Below are 19,961 nucleotides of genomic sequence, written 5' to 3'. Positions count from 1 at the left end.
CGCCACATTATGTATTCACGTGACATCAAATTATTCCTCCTGACTCATCAGAGCCTTGTGCAAATTATCCTGTCACTTCAGACAAGCAGCTCAGTGAGAGAGGAACACATCTTCATAACTAGACCCTTGTTTCTCTTAAATACTTTGGCTTAGTCCAGGGAGGAGCGACGAGAGTATTACAGCAAGAGCGGACACAGCTGAGATGACATTTATTGGTTTATTTCCACCGATTTGGGTCAGTGTTTAGCCCTAGCGCAGTGGTTATAATTTAGTTATTTGGATATTTCACATCAACCCCCATGTGTGTGTTTTGTGTAGTCTGGCACGTTGCTAATCTTGATCTTGCCCACATTCTCATCCCATTCTGTTTCCTCTCTTCGCAGTAAACGACTCAGACATGTAAACATGACCCCCAGTTGTCTCAAAACTAGTGTTGAGTCATGTCATGGTCACCCGGACAAACATGGGTGGCCGGCCCCCTTGGCTCTCTCTGTTATTAAAGACCTAAAACACGGAGCATTAAACCCAGGGACACCATCCCCAACGGTAGGCAAATCAAAACAAAATGGAAGCAGCTCCGTGTGCTTGTTTTTCTGTGACGTGTCTGCTCGCCTTGATCGCCCGCGAGGTTATCTGCAGATTGCCTCCCCGGGAGAGACGAGGCAGACGGCCACCCTCCTAGGAACAAGAAAAAGCAATTTAGGTCAATATAGAAAGGTCCCGAGTCCACCGCGCCGAGACCTGCCACGCAGCCGCGGCGATGGGGGAGCAGATCTGTTCGCTAGCAAGGTCATGTTGTATCTTATCAGAGCATCCCGTAAACATGAGTGGCTGAGTGTAGGTTTGCTGTAGGATGTATGGAATTTATTGAGAATATCAAATGGGGATCACATGTTACGATTAACATTTGGTTGTAGCGATACATTTTGAGGTTATCATGTCATCAACCTCAGAGCAGGTAAACGTTTGTACAGAAACCCAATCCTAGCTTCCGGCCTCGTTTGGTTTTCCGTTGTGTTCTGGTGTAATGTGACACTCTTTCTGTGAGTTCACTGTACTGTAAATGAAGAAGAGTAAAGATGCTATCTCATAATTTCCATAATTTTGCTGCACACAAGGTGTTCGTGGTTATTTTGCTTTCAATCCATCATTTCTCTAAATAAGTTTAACACAGTTGACCACAGTCACCTCTTCATGGCCCACCTTTGCAGACGGCTCATCTAAAGGGACACTGGTTATTGGCAAAAATGGAATCAATGCGAGTTAGCTGCTTGCATCAAACACTGCGAGTTACCCGAGAGAGAGTAAGAAGACGCTCCTCAAGGACCACCAAGGGTGTCCCCCTCTTCCTCAGTCCATAGCCCATTGTCTCAAAGGGTGTAGCGGTTGATTGTAAAGGCCTTTGTCACAGGAAGTCAGAGGCTGTAAGAGTCATTCCACCGCTCACTGTGGTGGAATGACTCCTTGTAAAAGCTCTCTTCTCATAAATATAATGTAGTCGTACAAAGTGACTCGCATGAGGAAACAAGATACCGTTCAGCTTGGGAAGGGGACATTGTTATTAGTCTTTTAGCACCTCGATTGCTTTCGGCATTGGCTGTCGTCGGTTGAGTGCACAACAATAAACATGCTGCCTCCTAAATTGATAATACGCCCTAAACATATTCCTTCTGTATAGCATGTGAGGCGAGACAATACTATAAGCAGTTGGATTAGCTTCTTGCTACATATAAACAGTTGAGCTGAACATCTGCCTCTCATTGCTGCAACTTGCTCCATCACCATCTGCTCCACTCTGGTTGGCAGCACCCACAAATACATACACCACTATCATTATAAACCCATAACATTACATGCTCCAACACTCCATGGCCGTATCCATAGGCATACACAAACCCAAGCCCTATTTAGCCAATACGTGCTTGAATGACCTTTTGGTATTTCCACAATATCCTCCCATAACCTTTTGATATTCTCCTAAAGGACAGGGAATGAAAATCCTAATCCCGTAATGGATCAATTTTGCCGCTGAACTTATTGCGATCCCGTCGAGGGAAGGCATATATAATGTCAATGCTTCCTCCTCTGCCTGCATGGTCTATTTTAAAAGGCTTGCTTGGTACAGTATCCTAACGTCGTTCCCTATCTTGTTTGTTTTGCAGCTCCAGCATCCTCCGTTGTCCTCCTGAATTAGCTGTGAGCCACACTTCACTGTGAGTCCCCCTGCCGTGGCCCTCGGCATCGTTAATGCTGCCTGCGACCTCGTCAGTACAGCAGCCTTCTCTGAGCTAAGATGACGGTCGCTTCAGAGACCCTGGGAAGAGGCCCCTCCCCTCTGTGTGTCTGAGCGCCGCACATCATGTAATGAAGACGGCCCCCAAGTGTCTGATGCACCGAGGGTCCGTCGCCGGTGGGATATGAGTTATTTTAGCCCCGTGTCCGACGACATATCCAACCTTGTGGGATTTGTGGGAAGCCCAGAAGACTACGGCCGAGCCATGCAGTCTGATGAGCTGTTCAGCAGGAAGCTCAAGGCCCTGAACGGGGGCATGGCCCCGGGGTCCTCCAGCGCACAGGGGAAGTCCGACGGACTCGGCAAGTCCAACGGGAACCCCGCCATGCCTAAGATGGGCGTGAGGGCCCGAGCGACGGAGTGGCCCCCGAAGAAGGAGGGCTGGGACGGGAGGCCTTCCCCCAACTACCAGAGCGTGATCCCGGCGTTCGCCAACGGCCAGCAGGACCAAATCGGCGAGATCCTGGAGGAGGGCGAGCCCATCGTCCTGGACCCGGACTACGGCGACAACAAGTACACGCTGAGCGAGCTCCTCAGCCACTCCCCGCTGCGGGGGCTGCACCCCATCCGCCAGCGCAGCAACAGCGACGTGACCATCAGCGACATCGACTCGGAGGACATCATGGACCAGAACGCCGTCAACCCCAACACGGGCGCCTCGCTGCACCGCGAGTACGGCAGCACGTCCTCCATTGACCGGCAGGGCCTCACCGCCGACGGCTTCTTCAGCATGCTGCGGGGCTACCGGGCGGACCCCGTGGACCAGCGCGGCGCCGCCCCCCCGCTGGGCTTCCCCGAGCTGCTGCGCTACGACACCGCCTTCTCCCCCAGCCTGCAGACGGCGGCCCAGATCGCCCGCGGCGAGATCGTGCAGATCTCGGGCTACGACTACATCGACAGCTCGCTGCTGTACAGCCGGGAGCGGGAGAAGTCCTTCATGCGGCGGATGAAGTCGGAGACCTCGGAGACCTCGCTGTTCCGGAAGCTGCGGACGATCAAGAGCGAGAGCGACGCCCTGCGGCTGTCCGTGGAGGACGACCGGCGGCCGCTCAGCTTCCAGAAGTGCTTCTCGCACTACGACGTCCAGAGCGTGCTCTTCAACATCAGCGAGGCCGTGGCCAACAGGGCCAACCTCAGCCAGAGGAAGAACACCACGACCGGGGCGTCGGCCGCCTCGGCCGGGGGGGGCAGTGGCCCAGGAGGAGGAGGGGCCGGTGGGGGGGGAGGGTCCGGGGGCCCCGTGGTCGGAGCGGCGGGCCCCGACCCGGGATGTAGCGGCGGGAACGCGGGCATGTTCGAGTCTCCCCTGGGCAGCCGGGAGGACTTGAACCCGAAGGAGAACCTGGACACGGACGACGGCGACGGGAAGAGCAACTACCTGGTGCTGAGCTGCACGCACTTTCGCAACGAGATCGGCGGCGAGGGCGAGAGGAGGATCTCTCTGTCCAGGGCGAACAGCGCCAACTACACCGGCGGGGGCGAGAGCTGCTCCTTCGAGTCGTCCCTCAGCTCGCACTGCACCAACGCCGGGGTGTCGGTGCTGGAGGTACCCCGGGAGAACCAGCCCATCCACAGGGAGAAGGTCAAGCGCTACATCATCGAGCACATCGACCTGGGGGCGTACTACTACCACAAGTTCTTCTACGGGAAAGGTAGGTTGATATCAATTGGGTCTCGAATGCCATCCTGAGAGGCTAACACCGTGTAGAGCACGAGTGTCATCGCCAAGCCAAACCTCTTTTTGTCTCAGACAATGCTAAGGCTGTTCGCGCTCATTCTTCCAGTGCTTTTTTGACAGTGCATAAAAGCATAAATAAGTTTGACTTTTTGCACCGGACTTTGACTCATTGACGAAAGAAAATGTCCAACAGTGATGAGGAGCCGTTTCGGCAGTGAAGGGATGATCGTTTATTCAGAAATGAAAACAATCATAAGGACATTTTACCGTTTAAACAGTTGAAATTGAAACAGTTGCGCAGGCAGCCCTGCTCCATAAAGCCTCGCCCAGCTCTCACTATGTGTTTTTCAAACGGGCCCCTAGATAGTGTGACGTCCGGTTTCTTTCTGCTGAGCCTGATACATGAAAAGGGAATCCGGGACAATAGAGCGGCTGTGTTGGGTGTCTGAATATGGGTTTCACTTCCTGAGCTTGACACTGGATTTGCGATATTGCCCTGTCCTCTGGAAAAGCTTGGAATAGTTATGTGAGATGCTTGGAGGTGTGTGTGCGCGCGTGTCTGTACGTGCGTGTGTGTGTGTGTGTGTGTGTGTGTGTGTGTGTATGTGCTTGCGTGTGTGTGTGCGTATGCATGTGTGCGTCTATGTGTGTGTGCATGTGTGTGTTTGTGTGTGTGTGTCTGTGCTGCAGCTGTTTCCCAGGGGGCACCGTGTCCCCTGAATCCACCGGGTCAGCAGCAGAGCCCGGTCAAAGTCCCGGCGCTCCTCATTAAAGCACCTTGGTGTGTGGAAACACCAGGCCGGCCGCCGGACCATCAGCACATAATGCTGCCCTGTCCCCGCCCCGCCCCCCCCCCCCCCCCCGCTGTCCATAGTCTCTGTCTGCTGCCGCTCTCAGCATATTGGATTACCCGTCCATAACACCCCGCTCTACACACACAAGGCACACGCACTCACACACACACGTACGCAAGCACACACACTCGCACACATGCACATGCACACACAGGCACACACACACATACACACACACACACATGCACACACACATACACACACAAACACACACACACACACACACACACACACACACACACACACACACACACACACACACACACACACACACACGCACACACACTAAGACCAGAGCAGCTGTTTCACCTTTTACTTTATGGGATGGGATGCCTGAACTTCCTGAGCACACTGCCACACATTTAAACATACTGCCTTGTGACTGAGCAGGAAGCCACTTGTGTCTTAACGGCTCCTGTCATAAAGAATGAGCCAATTACAGCGCAGCTCGGCTTGTATTAGGATGCGTTGGTGAGCTCAGTGCATCGGGCAAATTATTTACAGCCCTATTTGCATCCCACGGAAGCTAAGCTTGATTTTCCACTTGACACTCTAAGAAAAGCTTTCGGCTACTAAAACAGCCTCTGCCGTTCTCTTTGGTTTCCCCCATCACATATTTAATCACTTCATCTACAGGAATGCAGGTCAATTTATAATTGAAACGACTTGCACTGATGTAACCTCTGAGAAGGAGAGGTTCTCTTATGGAAATGTGCAGCAGTGCCCTTTTCCTCTATACTGGTCGCTTCAATGTGTTTTATTAAAGAGGCGGCCGGTCATCAACAAACAATCACAGACACACTCATAAAACACCCACATAAAACTCACACGCACGCACACACACACACACACACACACACACACACACACACACACACACACACACACAAACACACACACAGATGCACACACACAGATGCACACACACAGATGCAAACACACAACGGACAGTAACTCATCATTTAATGGCAGGCTTTTATTGTCCATGCTAACATTGATCCCATTGTTTGGCTGAACTCTTATCCTTCCCTGTCATCATGAGTGCTTAGTTATCTAGTTAAACCTTCTGCAAACACACACACACACACACACACACACACACACACACACACACACACACACACACACACACAAAAACACATATAGGACCTCAATGTATTTATTACTCGGCCAATATATAGGTAAATGTATTTAAAATGTTGATTTGATTCTGTGAACCAAATATGACCTTGTATTAAAAAAAATAGTCTTGAAAGTGGAGACAGAAAAACAAATCTAAACAAAGGCCAAATCCTATGAATGTCTTTATCAGACTTTAGCCAGTGACCGCACACATGTAACAGTGCTGTCGATATCATGCCACCCGATATGACACTCAATTAAACACTAAAGCCATCCATTCGCCTACAATGCCAGCCAGTCCCCAAGGCCAACAGGTGTGTGAAAGTGAAAGAATGTGTTGGCCACAGGCATTCCTCCCACGATCTGCCATCTGCCTTGCGGCCCCGCAGGTGTTATGGTGTCACGGTGGTCCTCAGATTCCCGTGTCCCTTTGTCTCACAGAGTGCTTCCCTTCAGACCTGCATCGCCTGATAAGTCTAGCGGCCCATACGTAGTTTTGCTCAGATTTCTCTGGTCGGAGAACATCTATTTTTCATCACCCGCACGTCGATTTCATGGTTATTCCGACCGGTGTGTGAACAGGCCAGTTCCTCTGCGGCGGCACTGTCCTGTGGACATGTCGGAGGTGTTTTGGAATTGGAGGTCCCTAGGAGGTATGCCTTTGTTTGATGGATGGATCCCTGGTCCTGTGGATCAGGGGCTGTTTACTCAAGATCTGCTGCGTGTGTGCAAATCCAAGGACCCCCTACCCTCCCTCTCTCACTCCCCTCCCTCCCTCCCTCCCTCCCTCACTCACTGACTCTCACACTCCTTCCCTCCCTCCCTCCCTCCCTCGATCCTTCCCTCCCTCCCTCCCTCACTCCTTCCCTCCCTCCCTCCCTCCCTCCCTCCCTCGATCCTTTCCTCCCTCCCTCCCTCATTCCCTCACTCCTTCCCTCCCTCCCTCCCTCCCTCCCTTGATCCTTCCCTCCCTCCCTCCCTCCCTCAATCCTTCCCTCTCTCACTGCCTCCCTCCCTCTCTCCCTCCTTCCCTCTCCCCCTCCCTCCCTCTCTCACTCCCTCCCTCCTTCCCTCCCCCCATCACTACCTCCCTCCCTCCCTCACTCCCTCCCTCTCTCCTTCCCTCCCTCCCTCCTTCACTCATTCCCTCCCTCCCTCCCTCCCTCCCCCTCCCTCGCTTCGACGCCAAAGGCATAGTGTCAACAGACCGTAGACACAATACACATAAACAGACAGGGGCAGGCAGCGTCTCTGTTGACTGTTCGTCTCCTGTTATCATATTGTTTGTCGTTGCACGTTTCAACCGTTTTCCCAAAAGATAATTTTGTTCACGCATTCTTTCTTTCATTTATTTCCCCACTTATGTATTTACTAGGAGATGTTTCATGATGGGATGTAAAATATATGCATTTATTATCACGCCAAGTACATTGTTTGGGTTGTACTTACTACATATTAATGACTGCAATACTAATGTCAAACTGAGAAATTAGATTTTCCTGGGCCCGGAAATTGATGTGACATCTTGTTACTGGTAATACTGTGAATGCAGTCATAAATCCATAATCTTAACTGACGTCGTCATTAAGTCAAATAAAAAAAAGCCATAAGATTTGGATTGTATTTCCCTCACAAAGCGAGAGGGAGGAGATTTATGTCTAGAATCTCTATGATTTCACTATTCAGAGAGACACAGCCCATCCCAATGCATGGTCACTTTATTGGATTATTGAGTAGATTAATACACTGAGCAGCAGAGAAATATAAGCTTTCCAGTGGGGCCTTAGAGAACCAAAATAGCTTTTTACAGAGCCTATTTAGCCTTGTCCAACATGTTTTGTTCTGTTTCGGGATCTTCGTAAAATTAATTTCAGGAACTGAGCTTACCGAGCATTTTGAATATCACTGTTGGGGTGTGATCATATTCCTTGAGCTTATGAAATACCAAACGATTATCTCTACTTAGTGATCATCACATTTTCACATTACCGACACGTTTTCCATTTTGCATTTGATTCCAGAATATCTCCAGTCAATTATTAGATAACAAGCACGATATGCAAAACGAGCCTGTATATATTTACATTTTAATTGCACAATCACCTGCGCAAGGTCATTCTGTCTGGGGAGCGTGTTGCTCATGGTCTGTCTGCTCGCTGTGGGCCTCGTCTCCGGTCCGCAGAGCACCAGAACTACTTCGGCGTTGACGAACACCTGGGCCCAGTGGCCGTCAGCATCCGCAGGGAGAAGCTGGACGAGGGCAAGGAGAAGGAGGGGATGCAGTACAACTACCGGGTCACCTTCAGAACCAGCCAGGTGAGCACACCCCCGCGTCTCACTCTTAATCCCCCCCCCCCCCGTTGTGAGAATGTGTCGGAAAAAGTCACCTTGTTTGATTTATTGAGCGTGTTTCATGCAGACTCGATTCAAAATCTGACATGTAAACAAATCTATCTGAATGCATAAAGACATATACCGGTAATTCGTAATGTTGTTTCAATTTTATATATTAAAAAACATACAACATACAACATGGGGGTCGGCTTAGCTCAGGAGGTACAGCCGGTTGACGTTGCTAGTTCGACTGAGTGTCGATCTGTCCCTGAGCAAGACACCTAACCCTAACTGTTCCCGATGAGCTGGCTGGCGCCTTGCGTGGTTCACACCACCGTCGGCGTGTCAAAGTGTGTGTATTAACCGTTGTAAGTCGCTTTGTATAAAAGCGTCTGCTAAATGTAAATGTTAAAAAAAAAACGAAATAAAATATCAACATCAGCTAGATATTTCTCAAAAGCAATAACACCAAGCTCTGCTGAAGCCTGAATCTCCCTGAAACCGATGCTTCCTGGCAGTGTTTAAAGACTGGGACTCATTCCCTCGTCGTTGTGCAGTCACATTTAGCCGCTCACTACTGGGTGACTGTGGTCCCCAAGCTCGGTCATGCAAGACTAGAGCGCAGCAATGTTGGAGAAGGCTCTTGGAACAACAAGTGTGTGTGGGGGTGGGGGGGCGCACCGCTGTTCTGCTCTTTGTTCCCCAACCCGCCCAGAGGACACTCACAGAGTCATGGGTTTGAAGCCAAGTCCAGTCATGCAAGCTGCTGATGCAGTCTATCCGATGGTACTTGGAAAAACCCTGTTTGACACACACACACACACATCCGCACACACAAACACACCAAACAATCAAAATGAGGTACACAGTCAAACCTCAACCACGGTCGTCCAGATTACCAAAAAATAAAAGCTCTCATCGATCGACGTTGGGCGGTCTCCTAAATAATTCAGCGACAGATGCAGCCGGCAGGAAACTGTTACTGATACCAAATGGCCTTCCCGGTCGGAGGCGCATCGCTCCCCCGACGGGACAACGTATCTGGGTCATGCAAGTAGCACACACACAGCGAGCAATGCTCCTGCTCCTCAGTCAATATACACAAGGTCCGCTTGCATGAAGCGTCTCACGGTTGACCCTCACCTCTGCCTCCTTCTCTACCTTCTCCTGCTAATACCCGCCCTCCCTCCTGCTCTCCCACACGCATACCCCTCCCTCCCTCCCCCCTTCCCCAGATAGACGGGATTAGAAAGGTTTCTACCCGCGTGCGTCACCGTCAAAGAGCCTTCGGCTGTTCGCTCTTCCATGACCCTTGGGCTTTGCAGATGGCAGTACAAAATGGGGGCTTTATTTGTGTAAATGCACGCCAAGGGGGTTGCGGATAGGTTCAGACCCTTCTCTGTATCAACTTTTTACTGGCATGCTAATGGTCTAAATGCTAAAACACTACTTAACATCTGCTCCTGCATTTTACCCGTCTCAATTATTTAGCGGGCGCGTTCTTAATGTAGCCCCACCGGGGGGGGTAGTGGTAATGGATCTGTTCACGTCAATTGTGGCATTCAATTCAGATGCGCAACGAAAGCGTATTAACCTTTCGTCTGCCTGGTCCTGCCCTCTGTGCACGCGTATAGCCGAAACCCCTTCCCCTTCTCCCCCCAGAGCTTCATACCTTCAGGGGGAATGATCCCGGGCAGTGTCGCGTCCGCGTACCCTATGGCAACGTACAAATGGACGTGCTTGGCTGAATAGCGTGACTCTGTTCCCCAGCTCACCACGCTGCGCGGCGCCATCCTGGAGGACGCGGTGCCGTCCACGGCCCGCCACGGCACCACGCGGGGGCTGCCCCTGAAGGAGGTGCTGGAGTACGTCGTCCCCGAGCTCAACATCCCCTGCCTGAGGCTGGCTCTCAACTCGCCCAAGGTGCCCGAGCAGCTCCTCAAACTGGACGAGCAAGGGGTGAGTACCGGAGGAGGGTGGCTGCTGGGGCGATGGGTACCGGGACGATGGTAAACGCGGCGACGCTCGTTCGCACAGCCTGCCTTGGTGGCCTGGTTTTGAAGTTTTAAAGTGGGATTTTTTTACTGTGATTTGCCATTGGTACATTCTTCACTGGTTTGGTGCCCCAAAGTTGCCGGTTCAATTCCTGGCACTGCCTGGCCAGGTGTTGAGGTGTCCCTAAGCAAGACACCAAACCCTTACTAATCTAGAGACGACCTGGCTGTCGCCTTGCGTGTGTGCGTATGAATGGGGGAATGTGAGTCACTGATTCTAAAGTGCTTCGAATGTCATGAGAGCTCAAGAAAGCTCTATATAAACGCGGTCCATTATTCCATGTATCTTAACTCTACTGGAGCCCTCGGTTGCCATGGTGTCCAACCTCAGTTCTAGGAGATTCTAGTGCCTTTGCTCACTGACACCTCTGCAGCATTTGTGTCACAAGCGTCATATGGCTTCACCTGGACCACACATCAGTGCCGTGACCACACGCAGCGCCGGATCAAATCCCGCGGCTTCACAGCTCTCCATGGAATGCCTGTCAACACCACTTTAAAAGTTCACTGTCTTCCGCACGGGGGCACAGCGAAGCCGATATTACACGTAAATAAAATCTATCTGGATTCAGACTCCCAGGGGGGTTCATTGATTTTCTTTCTCCTCGCTAGGACGACGGGCAGAAACTTGCCAGACAACTTATTTCATCTCGGAGTGGGGGATTTTCTTTGTGTGGACGCTCGGATGGCCATGGCTGTCATATTTCATTATGTCCGTTAGACTGAAATCGGTATTATTGATTTGAGTCCCCGTGTTCTTGTACCAAGTAAAAGGCTTCAACATGTAATCTCGAGCCCATTAATCAGGCCCCTAAAGAAAACACGAAGTAGGAAAGGGTTTTAGCAAGCCAAGTAGCGATCGCTATAGTCTTGGCTATTAGAAAATGGCCTTGTTATTGATGTAATGGCGTGTGTGTTAGCGTGAGCTCATCCTTTTAACCGGCAAGGGATATGTCTGGGTTGAAGTGGGATGGAGACAACTGTGTGTCTTTTTGTGTTCGGGACAAAAGATCGGACAAACGCACATCTACAAACACAAACACACAAAAGAAGCAAGGGAGGTCGAGGTCTGAAGGTTTTCCTACGTGGGTTGTCTCTTTACAGAGCGTGATATAAACAGAAGCATCTTACTGTGGCCAAACATTGTGGGAATAACTTGGGTTGTTTTCAGCATAGCTCTTAGGGCCAAAGGGCCACTAGAGTACAATGTTATATTTGGATGTTATTTTTTGCTCTGCCTCTGCAAGAATCATTAATGCACAGCGCTACAAATATCTAGAGTTCAATCATCTCATGTTTTAATAACACACAGCCTGGCCAAGTTCAATCAACGGCCCTGTAATGTGTTTGTTTTCGGAGCAGGGAGAAGGAGCAAGGATTTAAGTGCCGGGAGAGAAGATGTGTCCTGGAACAGTATTTTAGGGTGGAAAAGCCTCATTTCAGAAGTGCTCAGTGTGTGTGCGGCAGACTCCCCCCTCTCCGTGCCTGCATGCACGGCCATAATGTTCAGCTTCTTCCCGGAAGAGAACCAGCCCCCTGCGGTGGGCGAGAGATTGAGTGGGCGATCGCAACATCTTTCATAAACCAGCGTTCACACATACACACACACGCACACGCACACGCGCACACACACACACACACGCGCACACGCACACGCACACGCACACACACACACGCACGCATTCACACACGCACACACAGTCCAAAAAGAACAGGCTTTTGTAATCACCCCTCACATCGGTGCCCTGCTGCCCTTTTTGATTGCTTCAACTCTCTGAGTGTGAATGGACTGGGAACTGCATTAGGGCGGCCAATCAAACCTTGATGATGACCAGTTCAAATCAGGACTGTAACGCTAACTCCTTAAAAAAGAAGCCAATTAAACAGGAGTGTCTCTATTCGTGTCCAAGCCGAGGAGAGCATACCAAAACACAACGAACATGACAATGAAATGCAATGACGTTAGACAGACAGGCCTTCTTGTGTTCATTTCTTTTCCTTTTGCCGGAATCAGATAAGCCAAACGGGGGAAATGATGGAGGCCTGAATGGTTCCCCTTGGCAGGTGCCTGAGATTAGTCTCTACCCCCCACGAGCATTGATATTACAGAGCTTAATCAGTGCTCCCTTAAGCCAAATACTTATCCTACCTCGCCTGCATAACGTCAGGATTAACCCACTGACACCTCGTGGGGAAGTACGTTTTCTCGTTCTCACGTGCCCCACAAAAGAGCCTTATGGATCTTTTTCTGGACGGCATGTGGCTCAGGAGATAGAGCGTGTTGGCTGATAACCGGATGGTTGCTAGTTCAATCCCCGGCTTCTCCTAGCTGACTGTCGAGGTGTCCCTGGGCAAAAAACCGAAATCCTAACTGCTCCCGACGAGCTGGCTGTCGCCCTTGCGTGGTTGACACCACTGACAGTGTCTGAATGTGTGCATGAATGTGTGAATGTTACGGCAATATTGTAAAGCGCTTTGAGTGGCCACTGGTTAGAAAGGCTCTGTATAACTCTTCACAATGCGCTCACCAAAAGCGAGACACTCTGGTTCTACCGAGTTCTGTCTGGGAGAGGTGAAGCATTGTGTATAGGAGCCTGCGGTGCAAACAGATGTCCCGGTGATGCAGGGCAACGCCCGGGGTTCGGTTATACTGCTGTTCCATGCGCAGGTCTGTCTCACGGCTCTCCAGGAGGCCCCGCTGTCCCCGTTTCTCTCTCCCCTCGTTAGCTCTCTTTCCTCCTCCGTTTGCTGCCGTCGTTTGCTTTCTGTGGGTCCAAAAGAATCAGCGTAGCGTGCTTCAGCTGCCCCAAGTGGTGAGGTGAGGAAGAGCAGGGAAAGACGGAGTGCACCAGCGGGTAAGGATGTAGAGAGAAGAGCATGAGCGTCTCGAACCGATCTTATTGGTCATCCATCACTTCAGAACTGTCCGGGCTAGTATAGTGTGTAAATGAATGGTAGATGGAAAGCATTAATATGGGTCGAACTAGCAACCTTCCAGTTATCAGCCAACCCACTCGACCTCCTTGGAAAGACACTGGGTTTGATTCCCTCATGTCTCAGCCTACAAGCACGCCCATCCTGTATCTAACTGCACTTATGTGGAAAAAAGTGTCTGCTTGATGACTAAAAGGCCAGCCCTAGCATCCGCATTAGATGTTGGATGGAGCGTCTTTGCAAACATCGCCTCAGCCTTCCATCTCCGGTCCATTTCCTGGCCTGCCAACACCGACTCAAACTAAACAAAAAAGCAATCAGGGAAGCACAAAAGCACATCTCAGAAATATGACTCCTCTCCCCTTCCTGCTATATATGTCACTCGATGTCAAACCGGATGATTCCCAGACCCCGGGAAGCAGTTACCAGCTTGGCCGGTGGAGTAATTGATGGTCGTCGGCCAGTGGGTGACTCCGAGCGAGGGGGTTAAGTGAGCCAGTATAACGCGGTTCTAGGGCAAGCGACATCACCGCACACCGGTGCCATTTCGACAGGGCGTGATGTTCTAATGGCACTTAGTCACCACAGGAGCCCAAGCACAGTGCGCTGGGCCTGATGGCGGGCGTCACCATGACAACGGTGTCAGGAGCTGGCCAGGGAACTGTTAACCTGTAAAGGAGTGGGGGTGGGGGGCAGGGTGGGGGGGGGATAAGGCAGAGAGATTGCCCTAGCGATTCCAATTTGTTTCAGTCAATGGCTTATGTTTGGGGAGCTTTTCCTCTCCGCGGTGACAAAGCCGTTCCGTCCTGACAGAAGCAGCCGTGTCAAGATGCAGAGTGGTTGTTAAGAAGGCGGGGGCAACAGGTGTGGACAGGATCCCTTTCTCTTTTCTGTCCTTTTTTAACTGTCTTCCTCATCCGGCGTCGGGTAGCCGCGAGTGGTGAAACATTCATGTGCCCATATTTCAGCAAACGAAAAAAACAAGTTACGCCGTCGTGCATGGTAAATGAGTGTCTCCCAGATGCTTTAGCTCCGTCCAAATGTCAGGCCAAGTCGTACTGTTTTCAAGGAAGGGGGTTGTTAGTCTGTGTTTTCCCCAGGGTGGGGCAGGCCATTATCTAAACACAGCAAACCGCTTTGCATGCGGAAGCCCTCGACTCAACTCTCGAACAAGTCCCAACTATTTAAATCACGTACTCTGCACTCATCTCACCCCACACACCGCTCTGTCCCCGAACGGCGCTTTAACCGGTACAAGACAAACAAAAACGTGAAGCAACCCAAATACAATCCCAAAAGCACTGTTTACCAAAGTCTTCCAAGATAGGATTTTCCTGCCATTGATGTGAGCTTATATAGTATTCCCCCCTAATCCGGCGTGAACCCAGCCGTACGTCTGGAATTCAGTCCCCAGTGGCTTTGCACCTGCTCCTGAACAGCCGTAATTAGCTAAGGTTGATTAACATGCGGCCCAGCGGCGAGCGTTCCTCCCAGTCCTCCTCCCAGCCCTCCTCCCAGTCCTCCCTCGCCCGGCCTCAGCAGAAGAGGGTTGCGGCGCGGTCGGCCCAAGCGGGCATGAAAGCCCTCATGAGAGCTACAGCCGGATGGAATATAGACGACAGCCAACCGGGTGGTCACTCTGTGGTGGTCCCAGTCTGTGTGTGTGTGTGTGTGTGTGTGATCTTATGAGTGTGAATGCATGTGTTTTTGCGTGTGTGTGCGTGTGTGTCGATCTAAAAATATCTGTGTGTGTGTGCGTGCGTGTTTGCGCGCATGTGACAATGCACATCTGTGTGAGTTTGTGTGTGTGTGTGCAGGGTGGTCACTCAGTCTGTGTGTGTGTTTTTATGAGTGTATTTTGTGTGCATGTGTGTTTGTGTGTCAATGCACATGTGTGCCTATGTAAAGATTTATGCGTGTGTGTGTTTTGCGCGCATGACTCTTTTTGACTTTTTTTTTAATATGTTCTGAAAAAACTAATTTTTCCCAACCAGCGCGGGGGGGCTGGGAAAGGCAGCGTGAGCATCCAGGTAGAAGGAGGCTGTGTGATTGGTAGCCTGTGGTCTGACTGTCCCTCCGTCTCTCCCCGTCTCCCCCGTCTCCCCCCTGCTTCCAGCTGAGCTTCCAGCACAAGGTGGGGGTCCTGTACTGCAAGGCGGGCCAGAGCACGGAGGAGGAGATGTACAACAACGAGGGCCCCGGCCCGGCCCTGGACGAGTTCCTGGACCTGCTGGGGCAGAGGGTCCGCCTCAAAGGGTTCTCCAAGTACCGGGCACAGCTGGACAACAAGAGTGAGACACAAGCGCACACACACACACACACACACTCACACACACACACACACACACACACACACACACGTACACACGGTTGGACAACAAGAGTGAGACAAAGCACACACACACAGACACACACACGTACACACTGCTGGACTACAAGAGTGAGACACAAGCACACACACACAAACACAACAACACACAAACAAACAAACAAACAAACACACAAACAAACAAACACATACACACACACTCGGCTGAACAACAAGAGTGAGATGCATAAAAAAAAACTGCTGGATAATAAGAGGGTGACACATTCACACACACACACCCAGCAGGGCAACAAGAAAGAGACACACAGCCAGGCAGGCATACACACACACACACACACACACACACATATATTGAAAATGAAATGCCAGAGATACAGCCTCTTTCTTATATATTACCTCTGCAGCCAATTTCAGTGCGGATGCATTCGGCCCGCTCCTATTGTGTTTATTCATTGCCATAATACATCATAGCGGGCTCCCTGCAACGGCTGGGCCCCGTACCGCTATACATCCTCCCTCCCACACGCTGACGGCTCTCTCCGGTGACGAACGCGTGTTTCCTCCCTGTGCTTCCAGCCGACTCCACCGGGACCCAGTCACTCTACACCACCTACAAGGACTACGAGCTGATGTTCCATGTCTCCACCCTGCTCCCCTATACCCCCAACAACCGGCAACAGGTCAGCGGAGCAAACCTACGTCACAGCCGCACAGCACCAACACTCACCACACACCACCACCAAACACCACCTCCACCACCACCTCCACCACTCACCACCGCCCCATCCACCACCACCACCACCACCACCACCACCACACCCCACCACCACCACCTCCACCTCCACCTCCACCACCACCACCACCACCACCACCACCACCCCATCCACCACCCCAACCACCCCATCCACCACCTTCACCTCCACCTCCACCTCCACCACCACCACCACCCCATCCACCACAACCCACCACCATCACCCCCACCACCACCACCATCACCCCCACCACGCACCACCTCGCCCCCACGACCACACACGTCGCTCTAGGTGCGGCAGTAAGCAGCTTCCTTTTAGGACGTGTCCCGGTCCCCTGCCACTCTCCCCCCCCAGGAGACTCATCTCGCACCGGTAATGACCTATCAGACATAACCGAGAGCATCGCCATGGCAACGGCGCCCCCCCCCCCCCCCCCCCCCCCCACCCGTAGTCGCTTTTTAATCAGCGCATCCCCAGGAGTTGGCTCTTGTTCTCGGTATTAGACAGGGCTCTGTGTCTGTCTCGTCAAACCAGGGGGATTAATTGGATCCAGTGGCTGGTAAGTGAAGGCCAGTAAATCCCAGATTACGGGAGTTCCTCGTCTTAGTGATCTGATGCTGCCATGGAGAAGGAGCGCTTTCCTACCAAGTTGGATGGATAATAAAGTGCCGATCCGAAAAGAAAACTGTGGTGTATCAACTCAACATCGCAGCATGTTTCTACCAAATATCTTTAAGCAGTTGGTCAAATAAAGTGTGTTTTGGTTTTATAAAGGGTCAGGATCTACCACCGAGGTCACTGATTGGCAGTGTTAGGATTAGCCTCTCTTCTTTAACCCTAATTTGTTGTTAAATTGCCTGTTTGGTTTTCCGTAAAATCCCCCGGGCTAGTGGTTCTCTGCACCCTCAACCTCTGGCTCACCCTTTGCCTCGCTTTGGCCTTCCCGGTCCACTGCTGCCTTCTCCATCCACAGACTCACTTCGTTAGCTGCCTGAGCCCTGCTCCTTAGCAACAGCTCTTGGGGTCAAATGATGTGCCGCGGGGAGACAATACTTTATCCGTGACTTTTTTAATTAGAGTATGGAATTTGACATTTGGCAAGGCATGTCAATGTTCCTTCATTTTTTTGTGAAGTTTTTCATAGTGCAAAATTAACAGCCTAGAAATTGCATTCATAAGTCTCTCGACTGATTTTTTTTGATTGTGCTTTCCTTACCCTTTGTCTGAGTAGCATTTAATGAAATGTATTTTATTGTCTCCGGCTGCAGTGTCGGGAAGCTTTTTATTTACCGTGGTATTTTCATGAACGCTCCATATCCCGTTCTCTCTACTGTCTACACTTCAATGGTTTATTATTGCTTGATACCTGGAAATCTCCCCTGAAATATTTTCGTCTGTGCATATCTTTGTCTTCATTTGTTTACTCTCCCCCGGTGCTCTAACAATGGCATGTCTTTGATTCCCCCCCTGCTCTCCGAACTTCCCAGTTGTTGCGGAAGCGGCACATTGGCAACGATATCGTCACCATCGTGTTCCAGGAGCCCGGAGCTCTCCCCTTCACGCCCAAGAACATCCGCTCGCATTTCCAGCATGTGTTTGTTATCGTCAAAGTCCACAACCCCTGCACTGATAACGTCTGCTACAGGTGAGCGGAACCACAGCGCACGCCTCCATAGCCTGTCGGTGAGAAGGTAAAAGTTTGATTAAGGGCAAGAGAGTACACAAAATTAATCATCATACAAATCGGAGGTGGAATGGAGATTTGGAGATCCAGATGACACACCTATTTCACTGGCTTTGATACAAATACCTTTCAACCTTCTAGACTGAGTTGAGCACACTTTCTTCGCAACCCTCAAATAAACCTTGTACAAAAGGGTATGAATGAGACCCATTTGAGGAGAAAATCTGTGCAACGCATAAATCTCCTAAAATACAGTTAATGGTGACTTTCATGACTTTCATATTAGACAGGGCGTGTCCAAAGTGTCTCTTGATGTATTTTTACTGCTTTGACACCTTCAAATTACCAGTGATGACTCACTAGTGAAGTGTTTATTTGAAGTTTAAAAGGCTCCGGAAAAGATATGAGTCCCCGCTTTGAGGCTCCGCTCTGTCTGCCTCGCCTAGCTCTAATCTATTCCCCCCCCGGAAGCCATACGAGTTAAAAACCCTTCCAATAGCCACCAGTTACACAATCCAATAAAATGAATAGTTGAATCTGTCTCTTAGCTCGCTTATTACCTGAATCCCTGTTCTGCGGTCGGAACAGAGGCACCTCTGGTCACAACTCTCCTTCTGCTTCCTCTCCCCCTTCTCCTCTCTCCAGTGTGGCCGTCTCCAGGTCGAAAGACGTGCCCCCCTTCGGGCCGCCAATCCCGAAGAGCGTCACCTTCCCCAAGTCGGCCGTGTTCAGGGACTTCCTGTTGGCCAAGGTCATCAACGGAGAGAACGCTGCTCACAAGTCGGAGAAGTTCCGAGCGATGGCCACGCGCACCAGGCAGGAGTACCTGAAGGACCTGGCTGAGAACTTTGTCAGCACGGCCACCATCGACTCGGCCGTCAAGTTCAGCTTCATCACCCTGGGGGCCAAGAAAAAGGAGAAGGCCAAGCCCAGGAAGGACGCGCACCTGTTCAGCGTGGGAGCCATAACGTGGAGCGTTCGTGCCCGGGACTTCGGTCAGTCGGCCGACGTGGACTGCCTGCTGGGCATCTCCAACGAGTTCATCGTGCTCATCGAGGAGGACTCGAAAAACGTGGTCTTTAACTGTTCCTGCCGCGATGTGATCGGCTGGACCTCGGGCGTCATGAGCATTAAGATCTTCTACGAGCGGGGCGAGTGCGTCATGCTGTCGGCACACGACAACTGCGGAGAGGACATCAGGGAAATGGTCCAGAGGCTGGAGGTAAGACACTGGAGATGTTGTGCTGCTTAATTCAATTTCAACGCTGTTTGGGTTGACTAACAAGATTAACTTTATCTGCAGAAACACACTGCTCTGTTGTCCCTTTGGAGCCCCCCCCCCCCTCGTTCGGTTCATTTAGACTTCAGTTTTAGACAACGTCTGAGTTCAGTTACATTTTTAAGTGAGTAGCAATACCAGTGGATTTCTGCTGCTCTAGGAGGTTTTCAAAGGAAACTGTCAGAACAGAAATAATTACTTCGCTTTTGCATGTGTGATGTATTATTAAGCCATAATCATGCAATCTACAGCTATGAAAATGATCCTAGGTTAACCTTTCATATCCAAAAAGTTTGAAACGTAAAACGTTTTTTGGGGGGATTTGAAGCTAATTCCACATTGGCAGTTGGAAATAACTTAAGACACCAGTGGCTGTTTGTGATAGAGTAGAGAATTAGCATGCATCCTCCGACCACTTCTCCACAAACATCTACAGGATCAGGGGGCATAGGTGGAGCACGTGGCCAGCGTCCTTTAACGAGTATCTTAGGGGTAGGACGATCCCAGTGGGGGATTAATCCATAACAGAGTCACACCTCCTGGACATTTGCTAACACAAAGCTCCACTTAAACAGGAAGAAAGGGTGTAAACATCTACATAGTCAGGGCCTGGCACAAGCCAAGCCAACTTCTGGAGGGCATGAGTGT

General features: G+C 50.8%; 1 protein-coding gene across 1 annotated transcript in view; it reads left to right on the top strand.

Moving 5' to 3' along the window:
- LOC307070823 (signal-induced proliferation-associated 1-like protein 2) overlaps positions 1–19,961 on the top strand; it is an 86,165-nt gene that overhangs the window by 26,789 nt on the left and 39,415 nt on the right. The window contains exons 2-8 of the mRNA XM_079729495.1: positions 2,163–3,945; positions 8,130–8,263; positions 10,052–10,240; positions 15,386–15,560; positions 16,175–16,278; positions 17,838–17,995; positions 18,680–19,256. Of these exons, the coding sequence (XP_079585621.1) occupies positions 2,418–3,945; positions 8,130–8,263; positions 10,052–10,240; positions 15,386–15,560; positions 16,175–16,278; positions 17,838–17,995; positions 18,680–19,256 (2,865 nt within the window). The 5' untranslated portion in view covers positions 2,163–2,417. The remainder of the gene's footprint in view (positions 1–2,162; positions 3,946–8,129; positions 8,264–10,051; positions 10,241–15,385; positions 15,561–16,174; positions 16,279–17,837; positions 17,996–18,679; positions 19,257–19,961) is intronic.

This window comes from Pollachius pollachius, assembly GCF_949987615.1.
Source record: "Pollachius pollachius genome assembly, chromosome: 2".
Classification (NCBI taxonomy): Eukaryota; Metazoa; Chordata; class Actinopteri; order Gadiformes; family Gadidae; genus Pollachius; species Pollachius pollachius.
This window is presented reverse-complemented; position numbering and strand designations above follow the sequence as displayed.